Here is a 15,348-nt window from a genome sequence, read left to right as displayed (position 1 = left end):
CCTGCAGGACCAGGCCATAATCAGAGCTGTTCCTTCCTACTGAGGCAGCTCATTTCTCAACTGCTGGTGCACGGCCTGAATAAAGCCACAATTCGACCCCCAGGACACAATTTTAACAGGCTGTGACAGCACCAAGCCGAGTTCTGACAGGGGTGGAGAGCCCCAGTAAGACACAGCCTCCAGTGCTGCAGCAGGATAAGCCCTCAGGGAATCAAAAAACGCCACGGCCCAAATGTCAGGTTATTCACAGAGCTGTATTAGCCGCTTTCCAGTGCTCGGGAACACAGAGCCTCTCCGGCGCCGGCTCCGCCGGGACACCACAACTGTCTCTCACAAACTCCATCCAGCTGGGCACGGGCTGGCGGGGGCTCACCCGCAGCTCCCCTCTCGCCTGACTTCACTTTCTGGACTTCATGGCTGTGGCTGCCATGCCCCCCAGCAGGGCCGCGAAGGTTAAGCCCTGCGCCAGGATACGCGCCCGCATCATCAGCTGCGACTTGCGGGTGTCGCCCCTCTTGAAGTTGATCAGCCCGTAGGTCAGGATGCCGACGGTGCAGAGGCAGCCTGCGGAGGGGAAGGATGGCGCGATGCTCGGCGGGCAGGGCAGGGCGCTCAGGAGCAGCTCCCGCCTCGCCCCGCACCTGAGCGCTGCCGGCTTGTGAGACACCCCCCAGTAGCCCCACCGCCAGCCGGCCCTTCCCTTCCCTCAGCCCCGCACCGCCACCCCCTGCCCTCCCCTCACCGAGGGGCACCAGGGGGTTCTCGCGGGTCTTGCGCAGGAACTTGTCGCCGAAGCCCTCCTCCCGGAACACCGGCAGCGCCATGGGCTGCAGCGGCGGCGGCGGCGGCTCGGCCGCCATGGCTGCGGCCGCAGGAAGGTGACCAGCCCGACCCTCCCCGGCCGCCGTAGCCAGGAAGCGGTAGCGAGCGAGCTCCCGCCGCGGGGCATGCTGGGGGTTGTAGTCCGTAAGCTGAGGCCCCAACAGGCGGCGCTGTAGGCGCGGGACTACACTTCCCGTGGTGCCCCGCGGCCGAGCCCGGCGCGGCGGTGGCAGCAGCGTGGAGCAGCCATGCCGAAGGCGAAGGGGAAGAGCCGGCGGCACAAGTACTCGTACAACCTGAACCGCAAGCGGCTGTACCGCAGCGCCCGCCGCCGCGCCGCCCCGCGCATCGCATGGTGAGCGCCGCGGCACGCACGGGGGGCGCGGGGCCGTGTGCGGGCTGTGGGCAGGCCGGGCGGGTGCGGGTAGCCTGGGGGGATCTGCTGCAGGTCTCGGTGGGTGCCTGCGGGAAGCCTGTGCGCGGGGAGCGCAGCGCAGCCTGTGATGCCGGTGCCTGTCCCCGCGCAGCTCGCACATCCGCCAAGCATGGGACCCCACCAAGTCGGTGGTGCAGAACCTGGCCGAGATGGGCCTGGCCGGAGATCCCAACAAGGCCGTCCCCATCTCCAAAAAGAAGTTGCGGGTGAGTGTGGCCGTGCCCCGCCGGGGAGGGGCGGGGGGGCTCGGCTGGGGTTGCTCCTTTGTCGGGGGTGGAAGGTGAGGCCTCCCCCAGGATACGCAGCCAGGGTGGGGAAGAGCAGCGTGGAGAGCAGGCTGCCCCCGGGCGCAGGTCAGGTGGCTCTGGGTCAGTCTCTGTAGGTGGATGGGTTTCTTATCCGTGGATACTGTTTTCTTGCCAAGATCCTGGCGCGGGAACAGGCTCCAGTGTCACAGAGAAATAACAGACTTAAGAATAAATAATGGACTGAAGTATAAATGTTGTCAGTCAATCTCCTGGGACTTGGCAGAGAGAGATGGGGCTGGGAACACAGCAGCCGAGTTGCTCCTGATAGCAAGGAAAGCCTCTTTGTATACAGCAGTGCCAGCCCAGCCTGCCTGCATCGGTGGGCAACGCTTCCAGGCAAAAGGCGGCCCCACAGAACATCACACTCATGAAAAATCAACAGGAGTGACCTTGTTTGCCACTTGTCTGTGTCCACACAGTGACAAGCTTGCCCTCGAGCTAGCTTAATGGTGCAAATAAAAGCTTTTCTTAAGCCAGATGAGATTTCTTTGTCCTTGCAGCCATTGTGTAAGCAGTTTGGAGTTTTGGGAGCAATGTACTGGGTCACAGCTCTCTCCCAAATGGGCTTTTCTTGAGTTGCTTTTTCTCTCATTTGACACAGGGGATGGAAACGGAAAGCAATGAACAAGACCAAGGACAGAAACTAGTGCGGAAGCCCTACGTGCTGAACGGTCAGTGCTGCTTCTGCCTGCCCCAGGGAGCACCTCACCTCCAGCCCTGGCGGGTTTCCTGCTGAGCCCTGAATGCAACCGCTGCTGTTGCCTTTGGGGTTCTCCCAAGGCCCCCTGGGTTATTTTATCTCTCATCTCTGTGCTGTGCCGTAAGGGGGTTACTTCTCATCCAGGCTTGTAGAGGAGCAACCCCCTGGCAGCAGTTGGCTGGAGATTCCCAGCCAGGCTGGAGCTGAGTGGGAGCCAGGACAGCAGCTCTGCCGTTCCCATGTGTCCTCTGGCTCAGGAATTTCTTTTTCTCTCCTGTGCTGCCTTTTTTGCAGTATTTCTACCTGCAGCCCCACGAGGGCTCTTGTCACTCTGAAATGTGCTGGTTTTTGACACCACGGTGACAAGAAACTGTGGCTGCAGTGCCCTGCATGTTTCAGTGGTGGACTGGGCAGCTCTGAACAGTGATGCTGTGCAGGATGCCTGCACACTATGCTGAGGGCTGTTTGTTTTCCTGCGTGCTGGTGCTGGGAAGGGTCTCTGTGTATATGGAGCAGCTGAGCTGTGCTGCAGGAGCCACCTCCTTTCTGCAGCAGGGCTCAATCTTGGGAAGAGGCTGGGGACCTCTGAGGTGTTGCTTGCTTCCCTCCCCTGCTTCATGGTGTCTCTGTTCTTTGCCTAGAGATGGAATATGAGGCCAGTCTGCCCGAGAAGAAGTCAAACACACTCTCACGAGACCTCATTGACTATGTGAAGTACATGATACAGAACCACGGGGAGAACTACAAGGTCAGTACTGGCTGTCCCAGAACGAGCAGCACCCAGAGCTTCTGCAGAATGGGAATCACTAATCCTCTCTGTCCTGGCTCCTGTTTGGCAGTGAAATGTGCTAAGGGAAACCTTGGGCAGATCCCTGTCTGAGTCAGGCAGTGATCACAGCCAGCCTGGGTGGGTCTTTGGAGCGTGGCTGGGCTGGTTTGGTGCTTGCTCCTGGGGACGTTCGTCTGATTTATGCTCTCCTTTGTCTCAGGAAATGGCTCGAGATGAGAAGAACTACTACCAGGATACTCCCAAGCAGATCAAGAGAAAGATCAACGTGTACAAGAATTTCTATCCCGAGGAGTACAAGGATTTTGTTGCATCACTCAAGCAGGAGAAGATGGAGGTGCAGTGACTGCCCTTTTCCCTCAGGTTTGCCTGCAAGTGCAGGCTTGACACGACCGTTTTCTGAGCTGAGCAGGGACTGACAGACAGGTGACAGCCACAGGCCCAGTGCCTACAAGCTGAGCTATGCAAAGCCTCTGGTGATGGAGGAAGGACCTTCATTAGACAGAGATAGTTATAACCAGGCGTGGAAGTTTCTTGGCTGCGGTTTATGGCATTGGGACTGAGTGTGCTGAGCCACTCCCTTTGCGTGGCAGCCAGCGCCCCTGTTGCCTTGTTAAAATAAATTACTTCTCCAAGGTGGTGTGAGTGTCTTATTCATGGGCTCTTGCTTGGCACAGTCCTGCTTTGAGAGCTCCCAGCGCCATGGTGGGACATGGGCATTGGGCACATGGCACCCTCTGCAGCAGCGGGTGCAGGCAGCACCAGAACTGCTGATTTCCCTGTAGGCAGCAGACGTTGAAGCAGAGTCATGTGCTGCTTCCTTCCCCTGTGAGTGACCTTCCTGCCTGCAGGCTGGGAGATCCCTTCCCTGCCAAGGAGCTGGAGGACAGTGCAGAGTGGTCAACCTCTTTTACTGACAAAAGGAAGAAGTGACAGTACAAAAGGTTTAACAGCAGAGACTGGCTGATGCATACTCCCTTTCCCCAATGTGCTCCCTAGCTTCCATGATCAGTTTTCCAGGACCCAGCACCCTATGGGCTGACCCAGCAGCCTCCTGCCTGCAGGCAGAGCTTCCTTCATCCCCTGTTACCTGGTGAGAGGGAGGGAGATCAGGCAGGGAGGCAAATGCCCGCTGGGCACAGCTCCTACCAAACAGCCCATCTTTGCCCCTGTTGAGGATGAAGGGGCAGTGCAGGGCTGCCCAATACCTGCCTTCATCTCTCCTCAACAGGGCTTTAAATACAGAGTTGGGGGAATCGAGAGCTGTGCTCAGCCGTGGCAAGGGACAGCCTGAGCTGGTTATTCCTGCTGGTGTGCACTGCACTGGCAGGGCTGTGCCAGCAGCAACTCCTCATGTTTTTCGGGAAGGAGAGCCCACCTCCTGGGATGACCCGTGGGTGAGAGGGCTCCCTCTCCAGCCCCATTCATTTAGTATCCCGCAGGGCTGCTGTGAAGGTGTGGGGCGCTGCCCGGTGCTGCATGTTCCTGCTCACCAGGAGCTTGTGCTTCCATCCTGAGGGAGATTTCATCCTTGAACCGGGGGGGGTTGGCTGCCCTCCTGCTGCGGCAGAGCGCTCAGGGGCTGGGAGAGCAGCGTCACCAGCAGGTTCTTCACGTGGAGGATGCTGTTGGCCGTGCTCAGGCTGTCCCAGGTCGCGCTGGTGGGCAGGAGGAAGAGCTCCCGCTGCTCGCTAAGTGTGTGCAGGCCCAGCTCCTCCCACAGCTCTGCCGTGCTCAGGGCATCGCTCTTGTCCTGCGAGGGTAAGAAGTGGCTGCTCAGGAGGGGAGCAGCGCCTGGAGCTGGCAGCAGCCTGGTCCTGGCAGGGATCGTGTGCGGGCAGGGCTGCCTCTTGCCTTGGAGTTGCTTTGGCACAAGCTAATAGGGAGCAGCACCAGGCATGGTGCTTGGTCAACTGCCTGGAAATGTATTTCCCCTCAGGGATTTGGCATGTGCTGCCTGGGTGTTCTCCTGAAACTCATTAGCCAGGCGCTGGCAACCGCAGCCGCGCCTCCCAATGAAAACTGGAGGAGCCTGGCCCGAGAAATCGGATTTTGCAAGAGTTGGTGGATTTGGGGTATCAGGATTTCCCCTCAGGGCCCTGGGGAGGGATTGTTTCACTGGAAACATGCCCAGAGGCATCTGTGGGGATAGACGGGCAGACGGACACCCACCTGCTTGTTGGCCAGCACCACCAGCGGCAGCTGGGGCTCCATGGGCAGCAGCGCGTGCAGCTCCTGGCGCGCCGTCCCCAGGCGTGACCTGTCCACCGAGTCTACCACGAACACCAGCACGTGGGCATGGCTCACGTAGTGGGGCCAGTACGCTCGCAGGTTCTGGCTGCCGCCCACTGCAGGAGATGGAGAAGATCAGGCACCAGCATGGGGATGAACCAGACCTCCCGTCATCGGGGTGCTCTGCACCCCCAGCCTGGTGCCGGCAGGCGGGGGGGATGCTCTGGGCCATGCAGGGCCATGCCAGCCTTACCCTCCAGCAGCTCCATCTCCAGCCCCTCAATAGAAAGCTGGGCACAGTTGAAGCCATGGGTGGGTGTGAACCGATTCCTGGCCGTCTGGTTGCAGATATAGTGCAGGACACTGCTCTTCCCTGCTCCGTCCAGACCCAGCACCAGCACTTGCCGCTGGTCCAGCTGTGGGGGTGTAGGAGGGTGTGTGGTGGGTGGGAGTGGGTCCCAGTACCCGCAGCCCCATGGTTATGGGGCTCGTTGAGGGACTAGCCCGGAGCAAGGGGTTCTGCCGGTCCCTTACCCTCCCCTCCATCCTGGTGGGCTCCACTGGCTGTTCAAGCTGGGGACCCCTCCCCTGGCAGGATGGGCTGCAGGAGTGTCCCCCAAGGGCTGTCATCATGTGGAATATCCTGGGGAATCCAGTCTGCCCTGCTCCAGGGGATCCCGGTGCAACATCCCAGGGGGATCCTACCCTGTGCCCCCTTTCCCAGCCCCGTGTGGATCCTGCTGGCGATCCAGAACCTTCCCCAGCCCAGGGAGCACAGGCGTGACCCCGACCCTGCCCTGTCCCCAGCTTCACGGTCCTGGGGGAGAAGTGAGGAACCAGGAGGGATCCCGGTGCCCTGCCCCATCGGGGAGATCCCGGTAAGGGGTTCCCAGTGTAGGAGATCCCGGTGTAGGGGATCCCCGGGAGATCCCGACCCTGAACCCTTTGCCCGCGATGGGCCGGGGGTCCCGGCGGGGGTCCGTCCCCCCCTTACCGGGTCCTCGGGGGGGGCTTGCTCCCACAGGTCCTGCTCCCACCATCTGTCCCAGTCGGTGCCGCTGTTGCTGTCGCAGAAGTAGATATTCCAGGCGATGTAGAGGAGGGAGCCGAGGGCGGCCACGGCGGCCCCCAGGGTCAGCGCCAGGGCCCGGAGGGCACCGGACAGAGTCATGCGGCACCGGCAGCGCGCGGTGTGACCCCCGCCAGATGTGCCTGCGGGCAGCGCGCCAGATGTGCTCGTCTCTGACGTCACTGCCGCGCTTAAAGGGGCCGCTCCGACCGCGGGGGAGGTGGGTGGATGGATGGAGGCAGGAAAGGAGGGAGGGAGAGAGAGAGGGAGAGAGAGAGAGAAGGGAGGGAGGGAGGGAGGGAGGGATGGATAGATGGATGGATGGATGGATGGATGGATGGATGGATGTGTGGTGGGGATGGAGGGAGGGATGTCAGGGAGAAAGGACAGTGGGCAGGGGGCGTGCGGGCCGCTGATGTGAGCCGCCCCCGGGCCCCGCACCCGCCCGGTGCCGTGCGCCCGCTGCCCACGGGACTCGCATGTCCTCAATCCACCCCGGTGGTGCAACGCAAACCCGCTCCGGGCCAGGTCCCGCGGCTGCTGGCCCTTCTCTGGAGCCGCCGTGCGCGGCTCCCGCTGCCCTCAGCCCGGCTGCCGGGGCCGGGGGGGCGCTGAGCACCCCGCCAGAGGGGCGAGCTGCTCCGCTGGGCAGAGCCGGAGCCTGGTCGGGCAGGGGCCGGGCAGGGGCCGGGCAGGGTCAGGCCATGCGGAATCCCCGGCCCCGCCCCTCAGCACGGCCCCGCCCCTCCACCTGCCACCGCCTCTCTCCTCCCGAACTACATCTCCCAGCGTGACCCGCGCTCACCCGCCGGATCTCGCGAGACCTGCGCGCCTATAAGGTGCCTCCCGCCGGGACTCTCCCTCCCCTCCGGTGCCGCTGCGGTGCCGGTGTGACACCGGTCTCGCACCGGTGCTTTCCCCGCCGGCCCCACCATGGCGCCGCCGGGCCCTGCGCCGCCACCCCCCACCGAGCCTCGCTAGCCTCAGCCGAGCCGCCCTCATGAGTACGCGGCAGCCGGACGCTCCCGGTAAGCCCCCCCCTCCTGCCCGCGCTCCCGCCGGCCCGGGTAGGCCGCGGCGGCGCTGAGCGCTGCCCGCTCTGTTCGCAGCGCTGGAGCAGGGCGGCGGCCCCCGCCCGGACAAGATGTCGCTGCCCATCGGCGTGCCGCGGCGGGCCTTCAGCTACGACGAGGGCCTGGAGGACACGGCGCCCATGACGCCGCCGCCCGCCGACCTGTGCGCCAGCGTCCTGTGGAAGCAGCCGGTCATCCCCGAGCGCAAGTACCAGGAGCTCTCGAAGGTACGGGACGGGCGGTTGCCGCGTTGGACCTGGCGGCTCTCCCGGTGCCGGCACACGGCGCCGCCCCGGGGGAGCTGCCCCCGCCCTCCGCAGCGGGGCCCCGGCGGCGCTGGGGACAAGAGCGCGGCTTTGCGGCCTGTCCCTGTTGTGGGAACGCTGCGGTGGGGGGGGGATGGGCGCGTTCGGGGAGACCCCTCACTGTGGGAGGTGTTCACGGGTTTAACGCTGTGAGCTGGAACCAGGGCAAAAGGGTAAGTTTGGGTTGCCTGTGAATTCTTTATGCTGAGCATGGTGAGGAGCTGGGACAGGTTGTCCACAGAAGTTGTGGAAGCCCCATCCTTGGAAGTGTTAAGTCAAGTGGGGCATTGCTCTAAGATGTCCTTGCCTGCAGTGGGGGCTAAACCAGGCAGTCTCTGAAGGTGCCTTCCAACCCAAACTGTTATATGGAGTGACTGTGGGGGTGCTTTGAGAGCAGGACCAGCTCTTTTAAATTTAGAGGTTGTTTTGTAAGTTTGAACTGGCACTAAATGTGGTCAAATGAAAGTAAATAACTTTATATCCCTTGAGCTTAACCTCTAATTTTCACCCCATTTGAAAAAAAATCTATTTCATGGAAGGAAACCTGAAGTTGTGGTTTGGCACAAAAAGTAAGCTGTCCAGTTAGGGAATGGTGACTCCTGTGGTAAGAGGAGGAATTCTGAGTTTCACAGGATTTCTTGTCTTCTAGCATTCATTGTCTGATCTTTGTTGCCAGTATTTTGTGATCGGTGGTAGAGCAATGACCACTAGACACCCTGAGCAGGGAACTGATACAAGGAATGAGGCGAAAGCAAGATCTAAACACCAGCCTCTAATCTGTGTGGCTGCTGTTCTGTAAATAGCTTGTTTCTGAGCTGCCTCTGGAAGGGTGCTCTTGCCCAATTGACCTTGAAGTCCAATTTGCAGTTATGAGAATGGAATTAGATGTGTTCTGGTTTCTTTCCTGTTGACCTTTTGTGCTTAGACTAACAAGTTGTTGGCTCTGAGCCCAGTATGTTTTCAAATACTGGATGCAAGTATTTGAAATTCCTAAGAATTATAAGGTTCAAGCGTTAAATGTTCCCTGGCTGTAGTGAGAGCAGTGTGTGGGTTTATTCCAAGGGATGAAGGCTGGCTGCTAGAGCTGCTTGGCCTCGTGTTTCATTTGAGTAGTTAGAAATGTGTCCTGGCAAGGTGCTGAGGTACTTTCTCATCTTAAACTGTACCCTGCTGCTTCTGACAGATCGAGGAGGGGGATGCTAACATGAATGTACCTGCCATAACTCCATCATCATCCACTGAAAGTGTGAACAAGGTACCTGTGGTGAAGGCCAAGGCCACTCACATCATCATGAACTCCCTCATTACAAGTAAGAACTCTCACCTCTAATGTGGTGGCTAATGGGGTGTGAGCACTTGAGTGTGCTCTGGCTTGGTAATGCCTCAAGGTAACTACCATTGTTCCTGGGCAGCTGGTGGGTTCAGACTGACTCTGTGCTTGAGCTGTAGGAGGGTTTTTGGAGGGTGCTTCTAGAAGGAACTAGGGAATAGGCCACACTTACTGCCTCTGTTTCCAGGTGGTGGAGGTGGGTGATAAGGGAGGAGTGCAGGGTATGCTATCTGCTGATAGGTCACTGCAGTCTGTGCCATCTTGTTGCTGAGCTGGCTGCTGCTACTTGCTGTTTGCTTATTAACTTGCTATTTTTGGATGACAGGTAGAGCTTTAAAATTAACCAAAGTGGTGTGGAATGCTGACATGCTGTGCTAATGAGGCACTTGCTGGCATTTCTGGTAGTTAATAGCAGCAGCTGCTGTCTTGCTTTAAAAAGCCCCCAAACTCATAAATAATGATGCTTTAAAATGAAATTGGGTCAGTTTGCAACAAGAGGAATTATTTAAGTGTTAATCTGTCACTAATGCCTCTTCTTCTAGCAGCTGGGATCTGAGCTTCATCTTTTCTTCCAAGCAATGCTTCCAAGGACTTCTAGGCTTTTCAGGCCAGCATTTGGAATAGCTGTACATCTGCACTTCTTTCAGTCTTGGCTCAGAAATAACCAGCACATCAGAAAATAACACCCAGGAATATAGACTTTCTCCTGGAAAGCAGCTTCTGTTCTTGTCTAATGCTAAAATGCTAATCTGGCTAAAACCGTAATGGCCTGAAAATGTTCTTGTGCAGTGAGAAGTCAGAAGCTCCAGCCTACGCCTTCCAGGTGTTAACTTCAATCACAAGTTGGAAATAAAGTCCTCTAGATTTCTCATACGTGCAGTGCTATCCCTGTAAATAACTTTAACATTAACATGGGAAGTGTCTCCTGTTTTAAAGGAGACACTGGGCTTCTCCAGTAATCTTCGTGCTTGAATTCCTTTTGACTTTTTTCTTAGTCGATATCACTGTATTAGATGCTGGCTCTGTGTTTGGCTAAAATAGCTTATTTTACCTAATCTAGAACCCCTGGGAGTCCTTCCCAGCTGTTCTGCAAGGCTGTGATTGTCAGTCAGCTGGTGTGGGCAGATTTTCAGAAGGCTTTTTTTTTTGTCCAAAAAACCCCCTTGAACCTAAAGGGCCACTTCAAATGACCAGTGTGTTGGGGTCTCCTAGATTTGGGAAGTTGTGATTAGGAGTGATGCAGCTTCTTGGGCAAGATGGATATAATTACAGGTGTTGCATCTGTAATGCATCTGGTAATCTGGGACAAATCACTGTTCATCTGACTTAGCCCTATGACTCAGGATAGTTTTCAAGTCAGAATCTCATGAGCTTCATCTTGCTGCCTCTATCAACTCATCACAATGTGTAGGTACAAATGATGAGAAAAGCCTTGCATTTGGTTGCTTAACTTGCCTTTGTTTGCTGGAACTGCTTGCTGTGGCATTTGTGTGTGAATATATGCTTTTGTCTGTTCCAGAGCAGACTCAGGAGAGCATCCAGCGCTTTGAGCAGCAGGCGGGGCTGAGGGATGCTGGCTACACCCCCCACAAAGGCCTCACTACCGAGGAGACCAAGTATCACCGAGTGGCTGAGGCAGTGCATGTAAGGCTTGTTTTGCATTGCCTTTTTCTTTGTGGGTTGTGTACTGCCTTAACATGTCTGGTGGTGGAACTGTTGGAGTATGTTGCTCTCCTTAAACTGCTTCCTCTGAAAGCTTTTAGCTGATTGTGTAGATAGGTTGCCCACTTATATCTTAGTTAGCATTAGCCTTTATAGCTTTGAAACAAACTTTTTTGAGATGGTCATATTCCACAGTCATGTCAGACTATCACAGGCATCTTTCAAGTGGGGACATCCCTACGCAGAATGCTTACACAGATCCCTACACAGAATCTAGTTTCTTGCTGTGCCTTTGGTGCCTGCAGTTGACTGTTGAACTGTTTGTCCCAAGAGAACTTGTAAACCCTGTGTTTGAGGTGGAAGTTAGCAAATGAAATGGTGCTTGCCTCTGACTTCAAATAAAGACAAAGGTCTTGAATGAACATGTTTCTGGTGAGCTCAGTTACTCACAGTAATCTTGCAGTTGGAGTTTAATAGTGAACTGTCCAAGTGTACTCCCACAAGGTCAAAGTTTCGGTAACAGTGTTGAAATGCATTAGTGTGGATAGGCACAGGAAACATCCTGGGAAGGTGCCTGTGTGGTTGGTGAACTATAACTGCCCTTCAAGTGACTTCTTCAAAGTTCAGTTTGTACCGTAGGACTTGTAATCACCTGGTTTGTGTACACCCAGTTTCTGTTTAGTTTAACTGCATTTGGAGAGCACAGTCAATTGCAGTGTTCTAGAGCAGTGTTTCCAGCCTGTTTATGGGGTTTACTTCTCAGGGTCTAGTGCTGCTACACCCTTCTACCTTCTGTACAAGGTCTGATCTCACCTTCATTAGAGATCTTGTGGGACTGACTTTGCTGTTCTGAAAAATCCAGGAGACAGATGATTGCTGTGGTATTTTGACTTGCTATCAGGGAGCTCTGCTACATCTGCAGCTTCCCTGTTAGTGTTGGTATTGAAGCAGTGCATTACTATTGTTGCCGCTGAATTGGAGTGAGCTGTAGGTGTTGTTTTACTTCTTCTAGCCTGGAGGATGTGTTTTGAGCATAGTGGACTTCCAAAATGCTTAGATCTTGTGGAAAGAGGCTCAAGTATTTTGCAAGTTTGCAAGTATTGTAATACTGGGTGTGGCTTTGGGTGAAGTGACAAATCCTTCATCACCTGTTATACAAACAACTGCTCAGTTTGACAATAAAATTGGCTGTTCCTGATGTGTTGTATTTAAGCACTGTTGCTTCTGCATTTCTCTTGCCTCTGAACAGAAGCTAAAAATGCAGAATGGAGAGATGACGAAAGATGACAAACAGACTTCTTCTGCTCAGTCCACTCCAAGCAGCACTCCCCACTCCTCTCCCAGGCATAAAACCAGGTACTCTCTTCCTGGCAGACCACTGCCTCCTTTGGTTTCCTGCAGGCTGCTGAGGTGGGAGCTGCTACAAATAACCTTCTTATCCAGTGAGGGACTGAGGGGTGAAATTCAGAGCCTGCTGTGGATTTGTGTTGAATAGATCTGAAAGCTTGCTGAACTTGCACATACATATCTTCATCCTGGGCTGATAACAAACCTATTAAGATTGTTTAAATTGCAACTGATAACTGCTTGTAAAGTTCCTGGCACAGTGGGGCCACTTGAAGTATTTATTCTTGTGTTTTATACACCTCAATGATTTTTCCCTAGGAGTTGGTTTAGTCAGGGATCCTCTACTTCTGTTACTGGTCCAGACTTTACCATGGAAACTGGTGGGGACAAATTGCCATCTGAAAGATGGAGCTTTTTTGGAGCCAAAACCATCCAGAAATCCACCAATGATCCAGGTATGTCCTCTAAATTCTCCTGTGCTGCAAGAGCTAGGGGAGAACTGTCACATAACAAACTTGCTGGCTGTTTCTGGAGCCTTATCCTGCTTGCCTTGTTACTTTCTAGGACCACTCTGTGAATGTGCTATTCATATCATTTTTGTGCTTAAATATAAGGCAGTTAAGTAAAACCTATACCAAGGATCTGAAAGCAGAAATAACTTGCACTGAGCTGCACTGGAAGGGCAGGGTGTGAATGTGGCAGCTTTTTACTCTGCTGTCTGGTGGAACCAGAACTGAAAGCGTCAGCCACTGTGGAATAAGCTTTAGATGACCTGAAGCTCCTGGGTCTTGCACAGGCTTTCTGCAGCATTGTTGAGCATCAGTGACACTGTTCACTCCTGGCAGCAGTGGAAAAAGGACTTGGCTGGTTTTCCTAGCTCTTATTTGCTGTGGTTTATTTTCTTTATCAGGAGGATTTACCATCCAATCCTATAAGGGTGCCCAGAAGCCATCCCCAATGGAGCTGATGCGTGCTCAGGCTACTAGGATGCCAGAGGACCCAGTCACCTTCAAGCCACCCAAAATGGACACTTCACTCACAGAAGGGAGGAAACAATCTCCACGGTCCCATAATCTCAAACCTCGGGATCTGAACGTGCTGGCTCCCACTGGATTCTAGGAAGAATGCTTCTGGTGTCTTTAGCATCCTACAGGGTGTCTTAGGCTCTGCTTCCCTGTCCCATTGTGCTGCAGTAAAATAGGAAAGTCTCCCTTCCAGCTCTTCATCTCAGAAAAGGGAACAGTTGTGAATGTCCTCCTAAAGCCAGTCTTGGAAAAACCCCTGCACTAGTACAAAACCAATTGTAAACCATCCTGTCTGCTGTGCTGCACCAGTTTGGTCTGCTAGGCTGCACTAGCTGTGCTTCCTGGTACACTGCATTAAACCTGGATTCCTGTGTTGTGGGACAGTGCTGCATGTGGCGTGCAAGCAGGCTGGCTTAGCTACGTGTAGTCTGGTTGTCTTGTCCTGCTCAGTGCTGAAGTACCCTCGGGAGGACTGTGGTTCTGTGTGGCATGTGCAGAACACCAGCAGAAAACAATGAAAACAATCAAAGACTAAAAACTGGACCATTAACTGCCAGAAGGAAGTTACTCTGAGAATGTGGAGGGTCAGTTTTAGATGTGGTGCTCCCTTTACTATCAAGTGTGACCTTACAGTTCAAGACCTCGTAATTCCTTGTCCTTGGATTTTATTTTTTTTAAGGAAAAGTGGAAGAGTGACCATTCTAAGATGCAATTACTAGAAAGACAGGGAATAGAATCTAGTGGGGCTTGGCAGTAACGAGGAAGAATTGCTTCTCTTCCAACTCTTCATGTTCTTCCAAAAAGGTGGAAATGATCAGAGCTGGTTTGGCTTGAACTGAGTAAATCTTCCTCTCTTTGTTCTGTGAAACACCACTGTCCTGCCCCCTCCTAAACAACAGACCTGCAGATGTTCTGGCAATCTGGCTGCTGCTTGATTTGTTTGCTGTGTTTTTTCCACCCCCCACCCCCCCCCCCCCCGGCATCTTATCTGAATCGTGTAGATTTGGGACACTTCTCAATTAGGTTTTTTGCTTCATCAGCATTAAATGCATTTTCCAGGGCTGGGGGAGCACTGAGGGCAGATCAAGGCTAAACATTCCTCCCTGCTGTGGTACAGCTGTATGTAGATTTTGTTCTAGTTAGCACCAGTTACTGGGAACAGCCAGTGCTTGCTTTCCTGAGAAGTGGAAGGAACTCCTGGCTACCGTCTAATCCCTTAAGCATTAGAGGTAGTGTTGGTCTAATCTTCACCTGTCCTGTGGCAAATGGGTCTCCTCTTGATCTCATGATTGTGTTGCAGAGCTGCCTCAGCCAGCAGCAGGCTTTCCATAGAGGTGAGGTGGCAGCAGCAGCCTTGCATCTGGTACTGGAAGATTCTCTGTTGCCAGGGCATCGTACAGAGGTTACTTAACAGCTGGCAACTGTTGAGCTCTGGGGGTTTCTTCCTCCTTAAACATGCTCCCTGGAGGGTGAGGCAGGGATGGCTCGCTTGGCTGCTGCCTGCTCTGAAGAAGCATGTTTTGTGGCTCTGGTTCCTCTCAAGCTTCAGCAGCACTACTGGTGATGTGTTGTGTTGAAAGTCTCCCACCCAGCCAGGCAGTTCTCACTGTCACCAGTCATTTGCACCTTGGCAATCAGTCTCATTTGACATTAATTTATTTGTTGTCTGTATTCATGTCTCTAATGTGTATGATTTTGTTACAATAAAATCCTTGTGAATGGAGGCCCAGCAGCTCTACCAGAGTACCACTCCCAAGCTCCATTGCCTCTGAATGCCTATAGAAGTGCCTAACTGCTCTCTGACTTCAGCTCTGATTTGAGTTGATGGCAATGGATTTGAATTCAATATTCATCTTCATAACATGCATGTTTGCCTGCACTGCAGACACTTTGGTGTTCTGGAAGAGTCCAAGTCTTTTTCAGTTGATGCTGCTATCCAGTCCTCCCTGCTGACATGCTGATCCCCTTGGGCAAAGTCGTGTAGATTGATTTGGAGCAGAAATGTTCCTCTCCTAATCCCTGGCCAGTGTGGCTTGGGGATCCCAGCACTGGGAATGCCCTCACTGGACTCCATGCTTGGTAATTTTTTAAATACTATTAACGTTTAATACTATTTAATACTATTAATAATATTTTCCTAAATATTGAATGGTATTTTGGCATTTTGCTTGCTGTGCAAACTATTGCCAAAGTTACACCTGCATTAGTCTAACGCTGTCCCAAAGTACAGCTGATGGAGCTCTGCACTTCCT

The 15,348-nt window shown here is 54.2% G+C and overlaps 4 protein-coding genes across 6 annotated transcripts; 2 read left to right on the top strand and 2 right to left on the bottom strand.

The window, feature by feature from the left end:
* Window positions 1–235: 235 nt before the first annotated feature.
* Window positions 236–917, bottom strand: HIGD2A (HIG1 hypoxia inducible domain family member 2A). Its single transcript, XM_030503878.1, has 2 exons — window positions 743–917; window positions 236–564 (listed from the first exon to the last, which is right to left on the bottom strand). Exons 1-2 carry the CDS (start codon window positions 858–860, stop codon window positions 398–400), a joined length of 285 nt encoding a protein of 94 aa, XP_030359738.1. The 5' UTR covers window positions 861–917; the 3' UTR covers window positions 236–397.
* A 98-nt stretch (window positions 918–1,015) lies between these two features.
* NOP16 (NOP16 nucleolar protein) lies at window positions 1,016–3,693 on the top strand. 2 transcript variants are annotated; one of them, XM_030503874.1, is made up of 5 exons: window positions 1,016–1,177; window positions 1,350–1,462; window positions 2,172–2,237; window positions 2,908–3,014; window positions 3,256–3,693. In XM_030503874.1, the coding sequence occupies exons 1-5, from the start codon at window positions 1,071–1,073 to the stop codon at window positions 3,397–3,399; spliced, it is 537 nt and encodes a 178-aa protein (XP_030359734.1). In that variant the 5' UTR covers window positions 1,016–1,070; the 3' UTR covers window positions 3,400–3,693. The 2 variants fall into 2 exon arrangements, with proteins under 2 accessions (XP_030359734.1, XP_030359733.1); XM_030503873.1 differs by having other exon boundaries at window positions 1,350–1,464; window positions 2,168–2,237.
* Window positions 3,694–3,945: 252 nt separating this feature from the next.
* On the bottom strand, window positions 3,946–7,100 carry ARL10 (ADP ribosylation factor like GTPase 10). The gene is made up of 4 exons (XM_030503872.1): window positions 6,280–7,100; window positions 5,539–5,701; window positions 5,226–5,401; window positions 3,946–4,806 (listed from the first exon to the last, which is right to left on the bottom strand). The coding sequence occupies exons 1-4, from the start codon at window positions 6,454–6,456 to the stop codon at window positions 4,579–4,581; spliced, it is 744 nt and encodes a 247-aa protein (XP_030359732.1). The 5' UTR covers window positions 6,457–7,100; the 3' UTR covers window positions 3,946–4,578.
* On the top strand, window positions 6,811–14,832 carry KIAA1191 (KIAA1191 ortholog). Of its 2 annotated transcripts, XM_030503869.1 has the most exons (7): window positions 6,811–7,382; window positions 7,464–7,654; window positions 8,916–9,042; window positions 10,582–10,706; window positions 11,974–12,080; window positions 12,390–12,526; window positions 12,982–14,832. In XM_030503869.1, exons 1-7 carry the CDS (start codon window positions 7,355–7,357, stop codon window positions 13,188–13,190), a joined length of 924 nt encoding a protein of 307 aa, XP_030359729.1. In that variant the 5' UTR covers window positions 6,811–7,354; the 3' UTR covers window positions 13,191–14,832. The 2 variants fall into 2 exon arrangements, with proteins under 2 accessions (XP_030359729.1, XP_030359730.1); XM_030503870.1 differs by lacking the exons at window positions 6,811–7,382; window positions 7,464–7,654 and adding an exon at window positions 7,666–7,815 and having other exon boundaries at window positions 12,982–14,825.
* Window positions 14,833–15,348: the final 516 nt, after the last annotated feature.

This window comes from Strigops habroptila, chromosome 12 (genome assembly GCF_004027225.2).
Source record: "Strigops habroptila isolate Jane chromosome 12, bStrHab1.2.pri, whole genome shotgun sequence".
Taxonomy (NCBI): Eukaryota; Metazoa; Chordata; class Aves; order Psittaciformes; family Psittacidae; genus Strigops; species Strigops habroptila.
Note: the sequence above shows the minus strand (reverse complement) of the source record. Positions and strands in the feature narration are given on the sequence as shown.

Excerpts from the sequence above, each read along its gene's own strand:
- NOP16 (XM_030503873.1), top strand. The coding sequence starts at position 1,071 with ATGCCGAAGGCGAAGGGGAAGAGCCGGCGGCACAAGTACTCGTACAAC. Across the intron at positions 1,178-1,349 it reads GCCGCCCCGCGCATCGCATG|CTCGCACATCCGCCAAGCAT; the intron begins GTGAGCGCCGCG and ends GTCCCCGCGCAG. Across the intron at positions 2,238-2,907 it reads GAAGCCCTACGTGCTGAACG|AGATGGAATATGAGGCCAGT; the intron begins GTCAGTGCTGCT and ends TTCTTTGCCTAG.
- ARL10 (XM_030503872.1), bottom strand. The coding sequence starts at position 6,456 with ATGACTCTGTCCGGTGCCCTCCGGGCCCTGGCGCTGACCCTGGGGGCC. Across the intron at positions 5,702-6,279 it reads AAGCCCCCCCCGAGGACCCG|CTGGACCAGCGGCAAGTGCT; the intron begins GTAAGGGGGGGA and ends ACACCCCCACAG. Across the intron at positions 4,807-5,225 it reads TGGTGCTGGCCAACAAGCAG|GACAAGAGCGATGCCCTGAG; the intron begins GTGGGTGTCCGT and ends TTACCCTCGCAG.
- HIGD2A (XM_030503878.1), bottom strand. The coding sequence starts at position 860 with ATGGCGGCCGAGCCGCCGCCGCCGCCGCTGCAGCCCATGGCGCTGCCG. Across the intron at positions 565-742 it reads GAACCCCCTGGTGCCCCTCG|GCTGCCTCTGCACCGTCGGC; the intron begins GTGAGGGGAGGG and ends TCCCCTCCGCAG.
- KIAA1191 (XM_030503869.1), top strand. The coding sequence starts at position 7,355 with ATGAGTACGCGGCAGCCGGACGCTCCCG. Across the intron at positions 7,655-8,915 it reads AGTACCAGGAGCTCTCGAAG|ATCGAGGAGGGGGATGCTAA; the intron begins GTACGGGACGGG and ends TGCTTCTGACAG. Across the intron at positions 10,707-11,973 it reads GAGTGGCTGAGGCAGTGCAT|AAGCTAAAAATGCAGAATGG; the intron begins GTAAGGCTTGTT and ends GCCTCTGAACAG.